Here is a 19,000-nt window from a genome sequence, read left to right as displayed (position 1 = left end):
ACTATAAACATTGTATGGATAAAGTTTCCTGATCCCTGGTCCATATGTTACTGAAAAACTACTGTGTGTGTGTGTGTGTGTGTGTGTGTGTGTGTGTGTGTGTGTGTGTGTGTGTGTGTGTGTGTGTGTGTGTGTGTGTGTGTGTGTGTGTGTGTGTGTGTGTGTGCTGGGCATGGAGCCTCACATTTATTAAGCAGATTAAAACTGAGCTGCATCTTAAGCCCATACTTGATGGAAACATTTAATTTGTGGCTTTTTTTTGCAAGTACTTTGGCTTGAACTCAGAGCCCCATATTCCATTGAGCTTTCTAGCTCACAGATGGCACTCTACCACTTGAGCCATGCCTCCAGCCCAACTTTTTTGCTCATTAGAAGTGGAGTCTTGAGGATTTTCCTACACAGCTGGATTCAAACACCAATCTTCCAGGTCTTACCATCCTGAGTAGCTAAGATTACAGGTGGGAGCTGCCAGTGCCCAGCTTAATTTGTGGGTTCTTTAGATAACCTCTTAAACAACAAAACAATGAAACACAATCCCCTGAAACAGAATTAGAGTAGTTATGTAGATCTTGCAAAATTTAAGAATACAACAACAAAAAAGCACTTAGTAAATGTACCTTTTTTTTTAGTTTCCTAAAACAGTAGTGTTAAAAGGACTTGAAGCTGTTCACAGATTTATTTATTACCTACTATGTATAAAAGTATTAAGATAGGCACTACTGGATCATGCTTATATTCCTAGCTACTCAGTAGGCTGAGCTCCAGCTAGTCATAAGTTCAAGGCTAGCCTGGGCAGAAAAGTTTGCTAGATTCCATCTCCAAAATAACCAGCCAAAAGCTGGACTGGAAGTGCTGCTCAAGTGTTATAGTGGTAGCCTCGCTAGCACTCTCTCCCTGCCCTCAAACACTCATACTAACCTATGTTATGACAAATGTATTACCTGAAAAATGCAGTGAATTCTGAGAGGCTCCATCTGGCCTTTAGGGCTACCTTTGTCATTAATTCTCTCTGGATCTTTTTTTCATTTCCATTGACTGATCACTGAAGTTTCATTTTGTCAACAATTCTATATGATTCCCATTTCACACAGTCCTCTCATCAGCAACAAGAGACTCTCAGTCTTCTCCAAGCTATCATTTCATTCCTCCTGTTTTTAGCATGCACTAGTGTTTCATTTGTTTGTTTTGTTCTTTGCAAAGTCTAAGCTTGATTTTATTATGTAATTACAGCATATTTGTTGTTGAATTTACAGAAGAGCAGAAAACATTTGCACAATGAAGACAATGAAACTAATATTTCTACAGTAATATACTTATAAACTGCCTCTTAGGGAAAATGAGCCCTGGTTTTGTGTTTAATGATTTCCATAATGTATTTATCCCCACCAAGTCTGATCAAGCTATCACCCTGGCTTACAAAGTTTGTGTTTTAACAGTAGGCTGTTTTGAGTAAGTATGGGCCAGTTCTATCATTCTACTATTTACTTATGAGTTGTGTAGTGTGTTTATATATACATATATATGATTACACAAATGATAAACTTTTCTCTATTCCATTGTATGGTGTTTCACTTATCAAACATGGCAAAAACATTTCTAGTTTTGGGCTGGGAAGGTGGCTCAGTGGTAGAGTGCTTGGCTTGCATACATGAGGCCCTGGGTTCGATTCCTCAGCATCACATAAGCAGAAAAAGCTGGAAGTGGCACTGTGGCTCAAGTGGCAGAGCTCTAGTCTTTAGCTGAAGAGCTGAGGGACAGTGCCTAGGCTCAGAGATCAGGCCCTACCACCAACAAAAAAAAAATCTAGTTTTGTTTGTTCATTTATTTATTTTGTACTGAGGATCAAACCCAGGCCTCATGCATGCTGGGCAGGTACTCTTACTGATGAGATATATCCCCTACCCAATAATTTCTTATTAGTGGACACATTTCTTTATTATTACTATTTCTTTTCCATTATTTCTTTCTTTATTTTTTTTGTTTGTTTGTTTTTGGGTCCGGTCCTGGGGCCTGAATTCTGGGCCTGGGCGCTGTCCCTCAGCTTTTCTGCTCAAGGCTAACGCTCTACCACTTGAGCCACAGCGCCACTTCCGGCTTTTTCTGTTTATGTGGTGCTGAGGAATCGAACCCAGGGCCCAGGCATGCAAGGCAAGCACTCTACCACTGAGCTACCTTCCCAGCCCTTCTTTATTATTTTTAAGTAGTTGTCCAAAAGGGTTTCAATTCAACATGTCAGTTTATGAGTACAATTCATCTTTATCAGTCACTTCTTTCATCATTCTCCCTCATCTCTCCTAACCACACCCATCACCTCAATTTTTCTAGTTCCATTTTCACACACACACACACACACACAGAGATACCCACATAATATTAACTGATGTACTTCTAAGATGCCAGTTGTAAGGACTGTATAAATTTTTATTAGATGGGTATATTATGATTTATGTAATCTTTCATTTGGAAGGCCTTTAGAGTATTCCAGTTTTGCTATAAAAATATTATGATTCCAAATTTTTGCAGTAGCTTCTTTTTGAGATGATAGATGAAAGACATTTTATAGATTAAAATTTCGATGTCAATATTAGTAGTTTTGTTACATATGATCTTTTTTCTGTATATGCCCCATTACTCCATTTGTCAAGCACCTCTATATGAGCAGTAGCCTGCTGTCTTTGCTTTCTCCAGAACACTTTGTAAGCATATCTGCATTCACCACATTATTAAAAATAAACATGGCAATCTTTTTTTCTACCTTCTACTCCATTATTTTCAGCTGTCCAACAGCCTGAAGGGGTTAGGCTTCTTCTGTCCTCAGTCATAGATCTGAGTTTTGCACTCCCTGAACTTGAACTCACCTGATCTTCGTTTACTTGATTAGTACTATTTTCTTCTAAACCAACTGGCCCATGCTGTTTGACATGTCTTCATGTAATACTATATTAAACTCTCTCTCTTTACACACACACACACACACACACACACACACACACACACACACACACACACTCCTTTCTTCTGGGAGCAAATGAACAAAGGCAAGAACACGAAATAGGTCCACTTTATGCCCATGTAATTGTAAGCCATCTGTATGGTATTTTCACAATAAAAAAATAGGTCCACTTTGTCCTCACTAAAAAGGTTCTGGCTTTTTCTTTATTACATCATGATTTTGTTTTATTATGACAAATCATAAATGTATAGTTACCTCAGGGCAAGGGTATAAAGTTAACAAGAGTCCATAAAGTAGATGAATCCATATAAGCTTCTAGTAGCATTATAAGGTTGCTGTGCAAGTACATGGTTCAGGAAATGTCCCTTCAACACTTTTTTTTGGTTATGAGTCATGGCGGTGGGGGCGGGGAGGTAGGGAAGGGGAGGGAGGTTGAACTCAGGGCCTGGGTGCTGTTCCTGAGCCTCTTTGTCTCAAGGCTAGTGCTCTACCACTTGAGCCACAGGGCCACTTCTGGTTTTTGAGTGGTTAAATGGAGATAAGAGTCTCACAGAAACTTTTCTGCCTGGTCTGGCTTTGAACCATGATCCTCAGATCTCAGCCTTCTGAGTAGCTAGGATTATAGGCTGAGCCACCAGCACCCAGCTTGTTCAACACTTTTTAAATCTGAAGCTTGAGCACTTTTGTTACTCCAAGGAAAACCCATTTGTTCACAGCCTTTTATTCTGAAAATTTTCAGTCATACAGGGAAAAACACCTTTAAAAGAATACTACAGTGATGTCTGGGGATCTTGCTCAAATAGTAGAGTGCTTGCCTAGCACGTGTGAGGCCAGGACTGCAAAAATAGATAATTAAATATAAATAAATATAAATATAAATCATTAAAAATAAATAAATAATGTGCAGTGAACACCAAAGTACCTACCACCTTGATTTTACAGAGATCATTTTGTTTCATACTTCTGTCCATCAACTTGTATGTACATGTGCCTAATTCAAAGTGAATAACGGGCATCCGCATCCCATCAGCATCCATACCATTACCCAGAGCAGAAATCCAAATTTAAAAATCAGCAGTTCTTTTGTTCTAGAGAGGTCCTAATGACTTGCTGATTTGTTAACAGGTGTTTTGAAGTCTTCTGCCTGTACTGTCAGTCAGGCCACAATGAAGAGCCTTATGTCAGCATCACCAAGAAGAGGCAAATGCCAAAAAATGGCTTATCGGAAGAGATCGAAAAGGAAGTGGGCCAGGCAGAAGGCAAGCTATTCACCCACCGGTCAGCATTCAGTCGGGCCTCAGTGATTCAAGCTTTCCTTGGCTCTGCCCCACAACTCACCCTGCAATTGTATATAAGCGTCATACAGCAGAAACTCCATACTGGAAGATGTATGTATATATTTTTTTTGAACAAATAAGTTTCTTGCCTGTATTTGGAGCTCAAAGTAGAAAGCAAAACATAGAAGCATTTGTTTCAAGTGAAATTCATTTCTATGTGCATTCAATATTTAGTCTCTGTGTTATAGTCACTAAGCCTAAAACTTAATGATAACAGGTTTTTTTTTTTTTTTTTTTTTTTTTTTTTTGCTTATAATTCTGCATTTTGGGCATGGCTTTAAAAAGCTCCAACCCATTTGAACTAGTCTTGATTACCAATTTAAGGGCAGCTTCTAGTTAATTCAAGTTTCCCCCCAAACCTCTATCTACATTGGACATAGTGAAAAACCTTCATATAAAAAGGAGGAAAAAACTCTCCTAAATATGTGTTAGGTATACTTGAAGACTAGATAAGGTACTCTTGTAATTTGTACTACAGATATGCAAAATTATTTAAAAGACCGAATTTGAAAAACATGGCTGTTTTAGGGTTGTAGTAACAGAGTGGAATACTATATAACAGATACTATATAACCCACAAAGCCAACAATATTTAATATCTAATTCCTCATAAAAAGTTTACCAATCCTCGTTATTGTTTCTCTGACAGAATTCCATTCAGAAAATAAAATCTATTTAGTAAAATATCAATATCACAAGAGATTCTGTGAGATATCTCCCTAAATTTGGAAAAATATAAAGCCTGTACGTGTTAAGTGATAGACCTCTAAACAATAAGTAGCCATGATCTTGTTATATAGACACATGACTGCTGTTTGTGCAGGTCTTGATCAACTCTAATCACTGCCCTAATCTATCTGATCTCCTCACCTAGGAAGGGGCAAGGCCTTCATAAATACAGCATGAGCTAGAGTGCATCATAGAGGCAAATGTTGTGTTTAGAACATGCTTTAAGATTGTATTTGGTACATGGTACAAACATCTGATGACAGGATTAAACAACTCAGAGCTTATTTTGATCATCTAGCAGGAAATTGAGGGCTCACAGTTGCTGGCATTATTTCAAATTTGTGTTCCTGCACATTGGCTGGCCTTTTGTTTGAGTTGTTACTGCAGCTCCAGTCATCAGAGCTGCATTCAAGGAAGGGATAGGGACTGAAGTGGGAAAGCAGATGTTCTTCTCCTTTTATTAAGTATACATTTTCTTACTAGAAATGTCCTTACTAGACTTAACTTTTGTTCTCATTAGCCAAAAATGATCACATGGTCACCCAGCTGCAAGGAATGTTTGGATAGCTAGACATAAAAAAGATTGTCACCCATGTGTTCGATCAGTATTCCTCAAACTTCCCTGATGGTAATTAGAGTTACCTAGGGCCTTGTTATATAGAAAAATTTACAAGACTCATGTCTGGAAATTGTGATTTATTGGATATGAGATGAGGATGCAGAGTGTATCTTTTTATTTTATTTCTGTTTTATTATATAAACAAGGAATGCCAATCATTTTGTTATCAGCAACGTTGGGGAACATTGAATTAGAGTAGCTATTCCCTGCTTGGAGTTGTCACCTAGAACAAAACTGAGTTTTCTTAAAAGGCATTTGTAGGAATGATGATTGATTAGGTACCTAACAGTTGTCTGTCTTGCCATCTAAATGCAGGCTAGACCAACAGAACTGTCTGTCTTCTTGATAGTCAAAATTTATAAAGTCCATCAGAATGTGACCCTATTCAGAATTCAAATTCTATAACCCTCAACACTTAATTTGCACTTATTGCACAGCACTAATAAATTTAACCTTGGGGACAAAAAAAGGTGGAGCCAGGGTCACTGGCCAGTTTTTTTAATGGTAATATGATTTATATAATGAAACGTTCACTGTTTAAGTATAAATTCATAGCTTCTAGTATGTTCAGTGTTGTAAATATACCATCATTACCACTGTCTAATTTTAGAACATTTTCATTATGCCCCAAAGAAATCTCTTACCCACTATTAGTCATTCTTTATTGCCCCTGCTTCTAACTCCTGGCAACTACAAATATACATTCTGTCAATGGATTGTCCTATTGTATATATTTCATATAAATGGTATCTTGCACTTTTGGAAAGTTTTCTTCCTTATAGTCAACAAAAAATGGACAATGTGTTGGTAAGCTTCAGTGTTGAATGAGTTTGTCGACTCTGAGGTTCCTTGAGTTGAATCAGTTCTCAGTATGGCCTTGGTCAAGTCACTGAACTCATCAAATCCAGTGAAGCTGTGTAAAAATGAAGTCCAGAAGACATTGGAGGTACTCTTCACTAGGAAGTATCTTGGAGCCTGCTATTTGGCCTACCTGAACCTCACAGTGACCTCTCTTTTCTCTCCCACTGTGGTTGGAACATTGGTAGTAGTTACTACTGTTTTACAGATGCTTCCTTTGTACCAGGCACACTAATGGACATCATAAGCATTTCTTCCTACTAGAAAGAGTCCACAGAGGAGCCAAGATTTAAGGTTAGATTTGTATGACATCATTCATGGATACAATGAGGATTTATTGAGTATTCTCTATGTTGAAGACCCTGGGATGGCCTACGGGAGATAAAGTAGTTAATAAGGTAGACAATTCTCTATTGTCTTAAAATAGAAGAGAGAGACATGAAGACATAAATATTAATAAAATGTTCATGTTATTTCTGATAAATCCTTCAAAGTGTAAGTTGGGGAGCCTTTGTAAGAGGGATATTGGGGCGATCTAACCAAGCCTGTAAGGTGAGGCAAAGATTCCCAGAACATAGATTTATATTTAAAACTGGCCCATGAGGCAGGAAAGCCCAGTGAAGGAAAAATAGAACAAAGTGTCCAGGATTTTAAGCCTTATTCTAGGTGTATTGGAAGGCACTGGTAAGTTTTAGGTAACACAATGTCACGAGCTTGTTTCATTTTAGAAATTAATTATTCTGGAAAAAAGATTGGAAGTGTGAGGAGAGAAGTAGGGAGGTCAATAACTTGTCTGCTACAGTTGCTCAGGTTACAGTGGTAATGGCCTAGACTGGAATAGTCAAATGGATTACTGAGGAATACTATGACTGTGGCGGAGTAATGGCTTTGCTAATTAACTGGATAGGAAAGTGAAGGAAAGAGTGGTTCCTAGGTCCCAGATATGAGCAGCTCTAGCCACATACTGATATATTTGTACTGGTACAGTATTCTGGAGGAGAAGGTTTGTGTATTGTTGTTTTGTTATTTGCTTTCAAATTTATACATTGGACCTGTTGCAACAATGAAAGATTTAAAAGATTTTTAAAGATTCTTTTTAGCTCCAGAGAGAAGATGTAGTTGTTAAAACTAGTTCAAAGTTGAATGTATAGTATAAACACAGGAATATTCACAGTAGATATTGAAATGAGTGCATAAATGGAGATAAAACTGATTTTATTACATCACGAAAAGGTGAACAATTGAACTTCTATTGTAGAAGACATTGAATATATCTATCCATGATGTACAAGCTACAAAGGGATATCAAAGAGCTCATAAACAGTGTCAAGACTACAACCAGAGTACCCACACCTGGAATGGTGTCTGGATGACAACAGTCTTTCCATTAAACATGTTCTTTTTAAGAAAAAAAAAAAAGGTAGAATGTCAAACTTACGTGGAAAGTTAGTTTCCTTAAAAGGAGGATCCAATCTTGAGGCTGAATAGATTTGAGTCACAGACATTTCTAGGCAAGGTCTGACTAAGGGTCAGTGGAGACTGATAACAACATGATCCAAGTTGTCATAAAAGCAGCTGATCATTGAAGGGCTGGAGCATTATATATAGTTTACTGGTGGATGTAAAGATGGGATCTTAACAGGCCCAGATTGGTGGGAAAATCAATTAGGGATGATGAGGAAAACCTAGTAAGACCATGGAAGGAGGAAAAGAGCCCTAGGGCTCCTCTGGAGCCCTAGGCTCTATAAAAGCTTAGCTGTAGTTAGCCATGTGCACTAGCGCTTATGAGAGGGTAACTACTGCTGGTGAGGAAGCTCCTACTATACCTGTTTTCTTGGCTGGCATTTTCAAGTATCTGACTTCTAACATCCTGGAGCTGGCTGGCAAGTAGATCCTGGCAGGATGTGTATCACCCCAGAAATTTGAGGAGTTTGTAAAAACCCAGAAACAACTAGTCACTTTCTTCCAAGATGATATCAAATTTCTAGGTGGTGAGATGTCCCAACTCACATGGTAAGATATTCTATTATAAGATGTTTCTTCTTATAAAAAGTAATATCTGGGTCTCAAGACTGGTGGAATTTCAACAGCCTCAACCATCCTCTGAAATGCACACCAGCCATGCTTATTAAGTGTTTAAACCAATGTCAGCAGTTCTGAATCATTTCAGTTCATGACTTCGAGTTGGAAGTAGTGGGTTGGAGATGGAGAAGCTGTGTTCAGCAGGGGACATTTGAATCAGTGATTTCAGGGGAACAACTTGCATGGGTACCTCAGAAGGCCAGGAAGGTGGCTAGGAGCCTCTAAAATATGCTGGTACTAAAGGGGGCTGTACTCAAGGCTGCTTCCTTAAGTCTAGGCCTCTGATTTGCTACTGTCCTCACTCCTCTCTATAGGGTCCTGTATATGACTCATTTCATTCATTTATATTAATTGTCTGACTAGTACAGTACTGGAGTTTTGTTACCCCCATCAGTGTTCAGGAGAATCAATCATGTTATTTCATGAAATAGTACAGTGTTTTTCTTTTTTTGGAGGGGTGGGGGGTCTGGTCATGGGGCCTGAACTCTGGGCCTGGGCGCTGTCCCTCAGCTCTTCAGCTCAAGGCTAGCGCTCTACCACTTGAGCCACAGTGCCACTTCCGGCTTTTTTCTTTTTGCTTATGTGGTACTGAGGAATCCAACCTAGGGTCTCAGGCATGCAAGGCAAGCGCTCTACCACTGAGCCACCTTCCCAGCCCCTAGTGCAGTTTTTTTTTCAAATTGCCATTGGTATATGACCACTACTAGAAGATTTTATTGTTTTTCTGGTTCTAGTTGATTGTGAACTAGTATGTGGTTTCAGCTCATGTTTGACTTGACATTGAGTTTAATACTCAGATTGGTATATATGCTATTTAAGATGGGCCCAGTCAAATGTTGCATAGCCAATTACAAAGCTATGGTCTTTTCTATTGAAAATATCACATATTTTATACTGGAAATGAGTAAGTGGGGGTCAGAGGTCAGGTTTCCACTTAGAAGCCTCTGAGGTCTAGAGATGGTAATTAGCTTATTGAAGGTACCATGTCAGTGGGTGGCAGAGCTAGGGCAAGAGCTTGGCCTTCACACGCATTGTTGAAGCTCTCTATCTTGAAAAAGAGCCTTCAGAGAGAACATATTTGATCTCCTCCCCTGGGAAAATGAAGTTCTTCAATACTGAGGTGTTACAGTCTCTCCGATTTCTAGAGATGTACTCAACAATTCACTTTCAATAGCTTTCATTTGTGTTTTATTTGGGGAAAGCCAGACAAAATAGGAAAAGAAAAGACTGAGTTGGACTTTGTAAGCCAAAGTTTTATTTTTCTGAATGTTGTGTACAACTTCTCAGTTCATTTGTTCTGGGCTTGCCACTGAGACAGCTGTGGTTACATAAGGACACAAGCAAGCCTGTGTTCAAGCACCTATTCTCTGAAGTACTTGAGCTCAGGTCCTTCTTCACAGGGCCCCAAGACAGTCATCATATTTGATTGAGGACAAAACTGCTGTCCTGTAGCTAATTGTAGACTTTCAGAAACATTTCAGTGTATATCTAAAACTAGCTGGAGATGGAAGCTATGATTCCTATGATTCACTGATTACTTGTGCTAATTTTCACAAGTGGACAGTTGGATTGACTGCAGCTGAAGAGGAAACTTTATAGTCACATGTAAAACATGCCAAAACCAATAGAAAGTGTTTTGGACAAAATGTCTATAAATATAATGATTAAGATTATTTTTTTGTTTATTTTTTTTTTGTTTTTTTTGGTTTTTTTGGGTCTGGTCGTGGGGCCTGAACTCTGGGCCTGGGCGCTGTCCCTCAGCTCTTCAGCTCAAGGCGAGAGCTCTACCACTTGAGCTACAGCGCCACTTCCATGATTAAGATTATTTTTAAAGAAGCCAAAAATAGATTCCAGAGCCATAAAAATGTTTGATGTGAGCCCATGATCAAAAGTTACCAATAGAAAGTACTTGATGAAATTTTAAAAGGAAGATTTTGACCAACATTTTTTTGGGGTCTGTTGTGGGGCTTGAACTCTGGGCCTGAGTGCTGTCCCTCAGCTCTTCAGCTCAAGGCAAGCACTCCACCACCTGAGCCACAGCACCACTTCCTGTTTTCTGGTGGTGTTTTTGTTTTTTTATTGGAGATAAGAGTCTCACAGACTTTCCTGCCTGGGCTGGCTTTGAACCGCAATTCTCAGATGTAAGCCTCCTGAGTAGCTAGGATTACAGGCATGAGCCCCTGGCATCCAGCTTGGCCAACATTTTTAATATACCGAAATTCTGACTAATAACACTATAATTTTGCTGCGATGTCGAGAAGGAAAGCATCAGCATGACCCTGATAATTGGAAAAATATAATGATATGAGGTCACTGACAAATATCTAGGTCTTCCCATGTAGCCTAGAATTTTTGTAAAGATTTTGTCCCTTAATATCTAAGGAAGATTGATTTTAGGGCCTCACACAGATGCCAAAATTCCTTGTGTAAAATAGAGTTATGTTGGTCTATAACCTACATACATCCTCCTCTATAAGTTTTTTAAACAATTTTTTAATTTTTAATTTTTATTTTTTTTCTTTCAAATGGGGTCTTGCTATTTTCCCTAGGCTGGTTTTAAAATTGTGAGCTTACGTGATCTCAACTCAGCTTCATAAGTAGCTATGACTACAGGTGGGCATTACCACACCTGACTTTCCCCTATGCTTCAAATCATATCTAGATGACTTCTCATACCTAATAAATGTTATGTAAATAGTTCTTATCCTGGATAATATAGAGAATAATGACAAAAGAGTCAGTATATATACAATAATGATACATTTTTCTAATTGTGTGTGTGTGTGTGTGTGTGTGTGTGCGCCGCGCGCGCATGTGTGCGTGCGTACGTGCGCTGGTACTAGAGTTTGAACTGAAGGACTAGGCCAGTTCCTTAGATTTTTTTTGTTCAAGATTGTTGTTCTGCCACTTGAGCCGCAGATCTACTGGCTTTTTACTGCTTAATTGGAGAAAAGAACCTTACAGACTTTTCTTCCCTGGGTTGACATTGAACTTCAATCCTCATATTTCAGCTTCCTGAGTAGCTAGGATCAAAGGCATGAGCCACTGTAGCCTGGACATTCTTCTAATCTTTTTGTTTTAAAGTTAGTTGAATTGCAGATGTAGAATCTATGGATATGGAGAGCTGACTGTAATAAAAATGATAACAATAATAATAGTAATAGTTTTCCTATTGGAATTATTCTAGAGAAGGGTAAACATTTCTTTAGATTGTATTTTTCCCATGCAACTTATCAATACTAACATAGAAAATAATGCTAATTTTTCTAACATCACTTTTTATGAGGTAAAAAAAAATTTCAAGGTTTATTTGGAAAAATCACAAAGATAATTTTGTATGCAAATGATAGTGTGAAGTTTTTAGTTTGGAAAGTAAAATGGAAAAGTTACCATGAGATTTGAGGATTTTAATCTTCAAAACATGTATTCTAGGATCATGGTTTCCCAAGTGTAGTACATGAATGGTGTAACTTGGCTATTAGTTAAAATGGCAGTACAAAATGTAAGTAAACATACAAAAGTCCTTAACATATTGATGATTGAGGCATATGTGTTGTTCCTTTTATTGTAAAGAGAATAATCAAAGGCATGGCAATGTCAGAGAAAAAGTGTTATTGTGATAACATGTATTATTTCTATTCTTGAGCAATGATGATTGAGATTATATGATAGATTGAATAACACCTTACCAAGATACTCACATTCTAATCCCTATATGAAGGTCACTTGTTATGTCCAAGGGGACTTTGCAGATAAAGTGATTGAGATAAGATTATTGTGGCTACTCCAGTGCCTCTTAAGATTGCTGAGGAAGAAGGTGAGGTGAGGTCTGAAGCAAGATACTTTACTGCTGGCTTTGGAAATAGAGAAAGGAACCAGGAACCAAGGAACACAGTTGTAGGAGCTGGAAAATAAGGGAATGAGTTCTCCACTAGAGCCTTAAGAGGGAGCTTGATTCAGAAAGTGTAATAGAATAAATGTACATTGTTTTAAACCACCAAATTTGGGTAATTTCTTTTAGTAGTCATAGGAAACCAATAAGAAATATAAAATCTTTTTACCATCTAGTATTAAGAGCAGAACAATACTGTACAAATTGTCATTTGCATAGGGAACAACCTGAACTTTTTATTTGTTTCAATATAACATTTGATTCCAGAGGAACTATAGGCTCTTTTGGGCAGTCTTACAAATAAACTAATAAAACAGAGCCCAATTTATAGATTTTCACATTTATTTCGTGTTCCTATTCAGATTTTCTTTCTGTGAATCTTCTCCAGTTTCCTTTACTCATTCACCATTTCACCATTCTTTCTCTTTCCTATTCTAGAACAAAAAGTCATTATACTTTAGGACAGAAACATTCCCTTTTTTGTATGCCCTTAAAAACTATAAATCTGTCCAGGTGCTGGTGGTTCACATCTGTAATCCTAGCTACTCAGGAGGCTGAGATCTGAGGATCACTGTTTGAAGCCAGCCCAGCCAGCAAAGTCCATGAGATTCTTATCCCCAGTTAACTACCAGAAAACCAGAAGTGGAGCTGAGGCTCAAAGTGATAGAGCACTAGCCTTGAGCAAAGAGCTCAGGGACAGTATCCATGCCCCAAGTTCAAGCTTCAATGCTAAAAAAAGAAATTATAAATCTTATTATGTGGCTTATTATCTTATTATGTCTTCTTTTTTGTTTTGTTTTGTTTTTTCATACTATTTTTTATTGTCAAGGTGATGTACAGAGGGATTAGAGTTACATAAGTAAGGTAATAAGTACGTTTCTTGTCAACCTTGTTACCCCTTTCCTCATTTTTCTCCAGTAAATCCCTTGAGATTCTTCAGAGAATCTCATGAATTTCATTCGCATATATTGTGCTTTTTTTCCTCTTTTTCTGATATTGACGCTTGAACTCAGGGACAGTGCTCACTTGGCTCACTTTTTCACAACAGCATTCTACCATTTGAGCCATACACCTCAAGCCCAACCTCTTGTTGCTTAATTAATTTAGTTTATAAAGAAAAATTAGAAGATAATTGAATTTCAGTCATTTAGCACACTAGCAGGTCTTACAGAAACCACTAGTTCATCCCTATACAACCACATAGTTCCCTTATCTAGTTTCATAATGTGATAGAAATACTCCTAGTAACTTAGAGATACAAAGATAGGACCTCTTTGTAGCATGTACAAATTAACAAGCAAAAGTATATGAACTAATATGCTTATTAATCAAATTTTCAATATTCTATCTTAGTTAGAAGTGATATAAAGGATCGTTGCATATCTAAACTCAGTTTTCCAAGAATCTTGGACATTTTTCAAGGTTAACACACTATAAAATCGCATCACTATTATCAGAAAAATGATTCAATTTCCTTCAACATAAATTAAATTTTTTATAATCTTATACACTCATTATGGTAATTCATCAGAATCCTGTAAAAGTTTAGAAAAAACATCCTGAGGGGCTGGGAAGGTGGCTCAGTGGTAGAGCGCTTGCCTTGCATGCTCAAGGCCCTGGGTTCGATTCCTCAGCACCACATAAGCAAAAAAAAAAAAAAAGCCGGAAGTGGCACTGTGGCTCAAGTGGTAGAGCGCTAGCCTTGAGCTGAAGAGCTGAGGGACAGCGCCCAGGCCCAGAGTTCAGGCCCCACGACCGGACCCAAAAAAAAAAAAAAAAAAAAAGAGAAAAAACATCCTGAAGGAGCATAAAAATGTATGCTTATATTATGTTTAACACTGATAAATCAGAAAAGACATACTTGTTTACATTAAACTAAAACTCTGAGTTTTTACTTGCTAAAGATTTACATAAATTATGTAAATCTGAATTCTTAAAAAATTTTATATTCACTTCTAAGGGCACATATGCTTTTAAGCTAGCATACTTGGAGTATTCAGTAGTTCCATGGTTCCGTTTTAATATTTTAGGAAATTTTATGTTTTATTTAACTTACATAAGCAATTACTTATCTAGATATGCCAATAGAAGATCCTTTAGTTAAGAGATTTTATAAACTAATACATCAGTGCCATCAAGGTGTAAGGACTTCTGAATTAGACCCAGAGATACATAGGCACAGAGTAGAGCTTCCAACTCGAATCCTGTGATTTCAGTCATGGGTCAAATTTTAACACAAAATCAGAAAACTTCCTCCATCTAGATTTCAAATAAATGCTCTCTTTCCAAATGACATGAAATGCTTAATAGATTTTTAACTTAAATAAACTAAATGTCTAGTGAAGAAGATGGACAAGCCAGATTCTTTGTTGCTTCTCACCCAACGAGGACCCAATTTTTATAAACCATGAATGCATTTAGAGATCTCCAAATATTCAGAACCCCAAATTTTAGAGCTCTCCAGATGTTCAGGCCCTAAAATGAAATTCCCAACCATTTCTCCCAATCATATGAAATAAGTTAATGCCATAAATTAATGAATTAAAACAAGACAGAAACACCAAATAAGTAGAGAGACAATTAAAACTTTGAAAATCCTATTGCACTCTGGATTCACCTAACAGAGTCAAGAAAAGATGCTCTTGGCCTTTTACTGTGTATGAGATGTACTTCTCTGTCTCAGTTGTCTACCTACCTCAGACACATGAATCTGTGGGGAATCTTCCCATGTGTTCCAAAGTGATTTAAAGATATTTTCTGAAAAGGGCAAACTTATGTCATTCATGTACATGAAAATCTATCTATGTTATTTATTCATGAGGGAAAGGACAGATGTTATAGCCAGTTTAAAAGAGAACAAATGAATGATGATGAATGTTGAAATAAGTATGTGATTAGAAACAGCTCTCATTTTAGCATATTTTGTGAGGACAGACAATTGAACTTCTACAGGAAAATGAGTTTTGTATGTATGTTAATGACCTGACAGTCTGTAACCTAGATGGCAAGCAACAAGGTCTGTGAGAACTACAAAAAATGTATAGCCTGTAGAGTGTGGAAATGATAGTATACTTAGTGACATATCGCACTCCAGGAATAATTGGGGATGCTTGGGTTCTAGAGCCTGGAAGATGTCCTCACAAACTTATCCACTGACAAAGCTACTCCCCAGTTTAGTGAGCTCTGTGCTGTTGCCATCAGTAAATGCTATCAGAGACTTTAAATCTGTGAGTGTGCTTTGAACTCTTCTTCAGAATTTTTAGCTGGACCATCTATTGGACATCTAAAAGAGATACACATAAATATTTTGAAGATTTTCTGTTGAAGTAGGAATGGCTATATAGGCTGTAGGGCTTAATTTGGGACAAATATCAGGCACTGGACCACTCTTAGCCACATGTCCATGTAGACATAGTGAAAGATTCTGTGCATTGCTGATATCCTACCTCAAGCATGTGTGTCTGCACACAATGAATTATTTCTCTTCTTTAAAGAAGGAGGACGGATCCAGTTAATGAAAAGGCACATAGTATTTGTCACACTAAAGCACAGGAAGTTTAAGGACCAAAGCCGAAACCAAGACCGAATTTTGAGTGTTTGACTAACAAACATTGCTTCTCAAGAGCTTAGATAATGTTAGAGGTGACTGTATTTGACTTTTTGCCCAGCTCCAGTGACTCAGGCCTGTAATACTAGTTACTCTAGAGGCTGAGATCTGAGGATTATGGTTTGAAGCCAGCCTGTGTAGACAAATCCCCAAGACTTTTGGTGTAGCTCAAGTGTTAAGAGTAACAGCCTTGAGCAGAAAAGGCTGGATAAGAGCATCAAGCCCTGAGCTCAAGCTCTTGTTCTCACACACAGGTGTGCATGTGCACACTCATACGAAATCTCATATTTGGTGAAGCACTCTTGTTACTAGAAAATTCTTCCTTATATAAGGAAGACTTTCCTTTTCCTTCAAAAATTACATCAGTTTCAGAATCCTTTCAGGATTCCACAAGACTGACGTATTACCCTTACCATAATTATTCCCCACACCTCAAGTTCCAGATTCTTTGAGGAAATACCTTGGAAGGAGTGAATGGAATAGAATAAGAACATCTGTCATCTTTGTATTCATGATGACAAGTTATTCTTTTTCCTAGAAGTCATTTAAAGTAAGATTTCAATATGAAGAGTGAGTGGTAACATCAAAATATCTAAGAATTTCACTCATGGGTTGTTGCTAAGCTAGAGTGATTTTGCTTAAGCTTGATCAGTAGTACCCAGTTATCTTGTGGGCCGATTGGGAATGAGTGCTTTAGCATGGCCGTGCCTGAAATGGCTGTCCTCTATGTGGGCTAGCCTGGTTGTGGCATGGCTCTGAGAGGCCCAAAGCATGGAAGCCTGCCAAGTTTCTTTGGTCTACACTCAGAATAGGGGCACCATCACTTGTTCAATATTCTATTTCCACAAAGCACAAACTGAGTAGATATTGAAAAAATCCTTTTCATGATAATACCTGCACTGAGTTAACATTAGAATATTTTCATTTTTATTACATAGAATATAGCCTCATTTAATTACCAGCCTGATAGTTAGACTTGAATTTTCAAAAGAAAATGTCATGAAAGCTGGGTGCAGGTGGTGCACACCCATAATCCCAGCTACTCAGAAGGCTGAGCTCTGAAGATTGCTGTTGGAAGCAAGCCCAGGAAGGAAAGGCTATGAGATTCTTATCTTCAATAAACTATCAAAAAGCTGGAAGTGGAGCTGTGGCCCAAGTGGCAGAACCTTGAGCAAAAAAAAAGCTCAGGGCTAGTACCTAGACCCTTACTTCAAGCCCCAGGACCAGCACACAAAAAAAGAAATACTAATATATCCACTACCCCTTGCCACTTGGATATCTCTTAAATATTCACAAACAGCTATCTTGTCTCTATTACTTTTCTGTTCTCCAGATCTTCCAGTCATTTCTTCAGTAGTATACTTCATTGACTTCACTATCAAGGCTATTGTGCCTGAAGTACTGTACAGCAAGTACTGTAAAATCTGACATCACCTTTTTCATAAAACACCATAGTCATAATTGAATGGGATATGGCAAAACAAAAAGCATTGAGGGATGTGTTTTATTTTCTCTTGACCCAGAACCCTGTGATTTTATTTATGTACCCCAAGGTGGTAGCTTCTGGAGAAGCTGTGTCACAATTAGTTTATATTGAAGGATGGTCTAGTAAATTCTCCCAAACCTAGCCAGGTGCTGGTTGTTCATGCCTGTAATCCTAGCCACTTAGGAGACTGAGATCTGAGGATTGTGGCTTGAAGCCAGCCCTGATAGGAAAGTTCATGATATTCTTATCTCTTATTAACCACCAAAAATCTAGAAGTGGAGCTGTGGCTCAAGTGCTTTAGTGCCAGCTTGGAGCAACAAAAGCTAAGAGATAGCACCCAGGCACTGAGTTCAAGCCCTAATACCGAAAAAACTCTCTCAAACCCAAGTCTTCTTATCTTATACTAAGACCATAGTAACTGTTTATTTATTATTTAAGTAATGCATAAAACATAAAACTCTACATGTTTGTGAGATATCATGTGAAATTCCATGCAAGTTACATCATATAATGTTCATATCACAGCCAACATATTTATCCTAAAATACTTGTCCTTTTTTGCATTTTAAAATTGTTATTAGTAAGTACTTGTACGAAGGGATATAATTCAATAAATCAGATTATGACTGCAATACTTCTTGGCCAGTGTCACACCTTCCATCATTCTCCCACATTTTCTCCCTTTCCTCCCTACTCACAGCACTTACCATTTCTTATGGTAAAAACACTCAAAATCTTTTTCTTCTTGCATTTTCAAATATCTCTTATGTTAGCTATACTTACCCTGCTATGCAGTAAGACTCTGGAACTTATTATTCCTATCGACTGTAACTTGGTTTATAAACTGTGGCCCATCTTTCCCCATCCCTTCCTCCCACTCTATTCTTCCCCAACTTCTGCTAACCCTTCTGAGAGATTGATTTTCTTAGATTCCACGTAGGTACCTGTTATACTTGTCTTTTTGTGTCTGGCTTATGTTACTTAAAAATATCCAGTTTTATCTGTGTTACCATAAATTATAGGATATTATAAATGAATAATATTTCATTGCATGTATGTATTCCATTTTCTTCATATATCCATCAGTTGACAAAATTTAAGATTGTTTTCATGTTTTTACTATTGTGAATAGTACTAAAATGAACTAAGACTTCAGATTTCTCTTCTACATATTGATTGCATTTCTTTTGGATATAATAATTCTATTATTTATTTATTTATTTTTGTTAGTGATGGGGCTTGAACTCTGGGCCTGGGCGCTGTCCCTGAGCTCTTCATCTCAAGGCAAGTGCTCTACCACTCGAGCCACAGAACTACTTCTGGGTTTTGGGGTTTTTTTTAGGTGGTTTATTGGAGATAAGAGTCTCACAAACTTTTTTTTTTTGAGGCACTTCAATACTGTTTTCTATCATAGCTGTACTAATCCATGGTATTTAA

At 37.7% G+C, this 19,000-nt stretch overlaps 1 protein-coding gene across 1 annotated transcript in view; it reads left to right on the top strand.

The window, feature by feature from the left end:
• Xk (X-linked Kx blood group antigen, Kell and VPS13A binding protein) overlaps positions 1-19,000 on the top strand; it is a 44,748-nt gene that overhangs the window by 4,695 nt on the left and 21,053 nt on the right. Inside the window, exon 2 of the mRNA XM_070040650.1 lies at positions 4,079-4,341. Coding sequence (XP_069896751.1) covers positions 4,079-4,341 — 263 coding nt within the window. The remainder of the gene's footprint in view (positions 1-4,078; positions 4,342-19,000) is intronic.

This window comes from Dipodomys merriami, unplaced genomic scaffold (assembly GCF_024711535.1).
Source record: "Dipodomys merriami isolate MVZ:Mamm:240054 unplaced genomic scaffold, mDipMer1.0.p SCAF_3, whole genome shotgun sequence".
NCBI lineage: Eukaryota > Metazoa > Chordata > Mammalia > Rodentia > Heteromyidae > Dipodomys > Dipodomys merriami.
The sequence above is the reverse complement of the archived record's forward strand: the minus strand, read 5'-3'. Positions and strand labels throughout refer to the sequence as shown.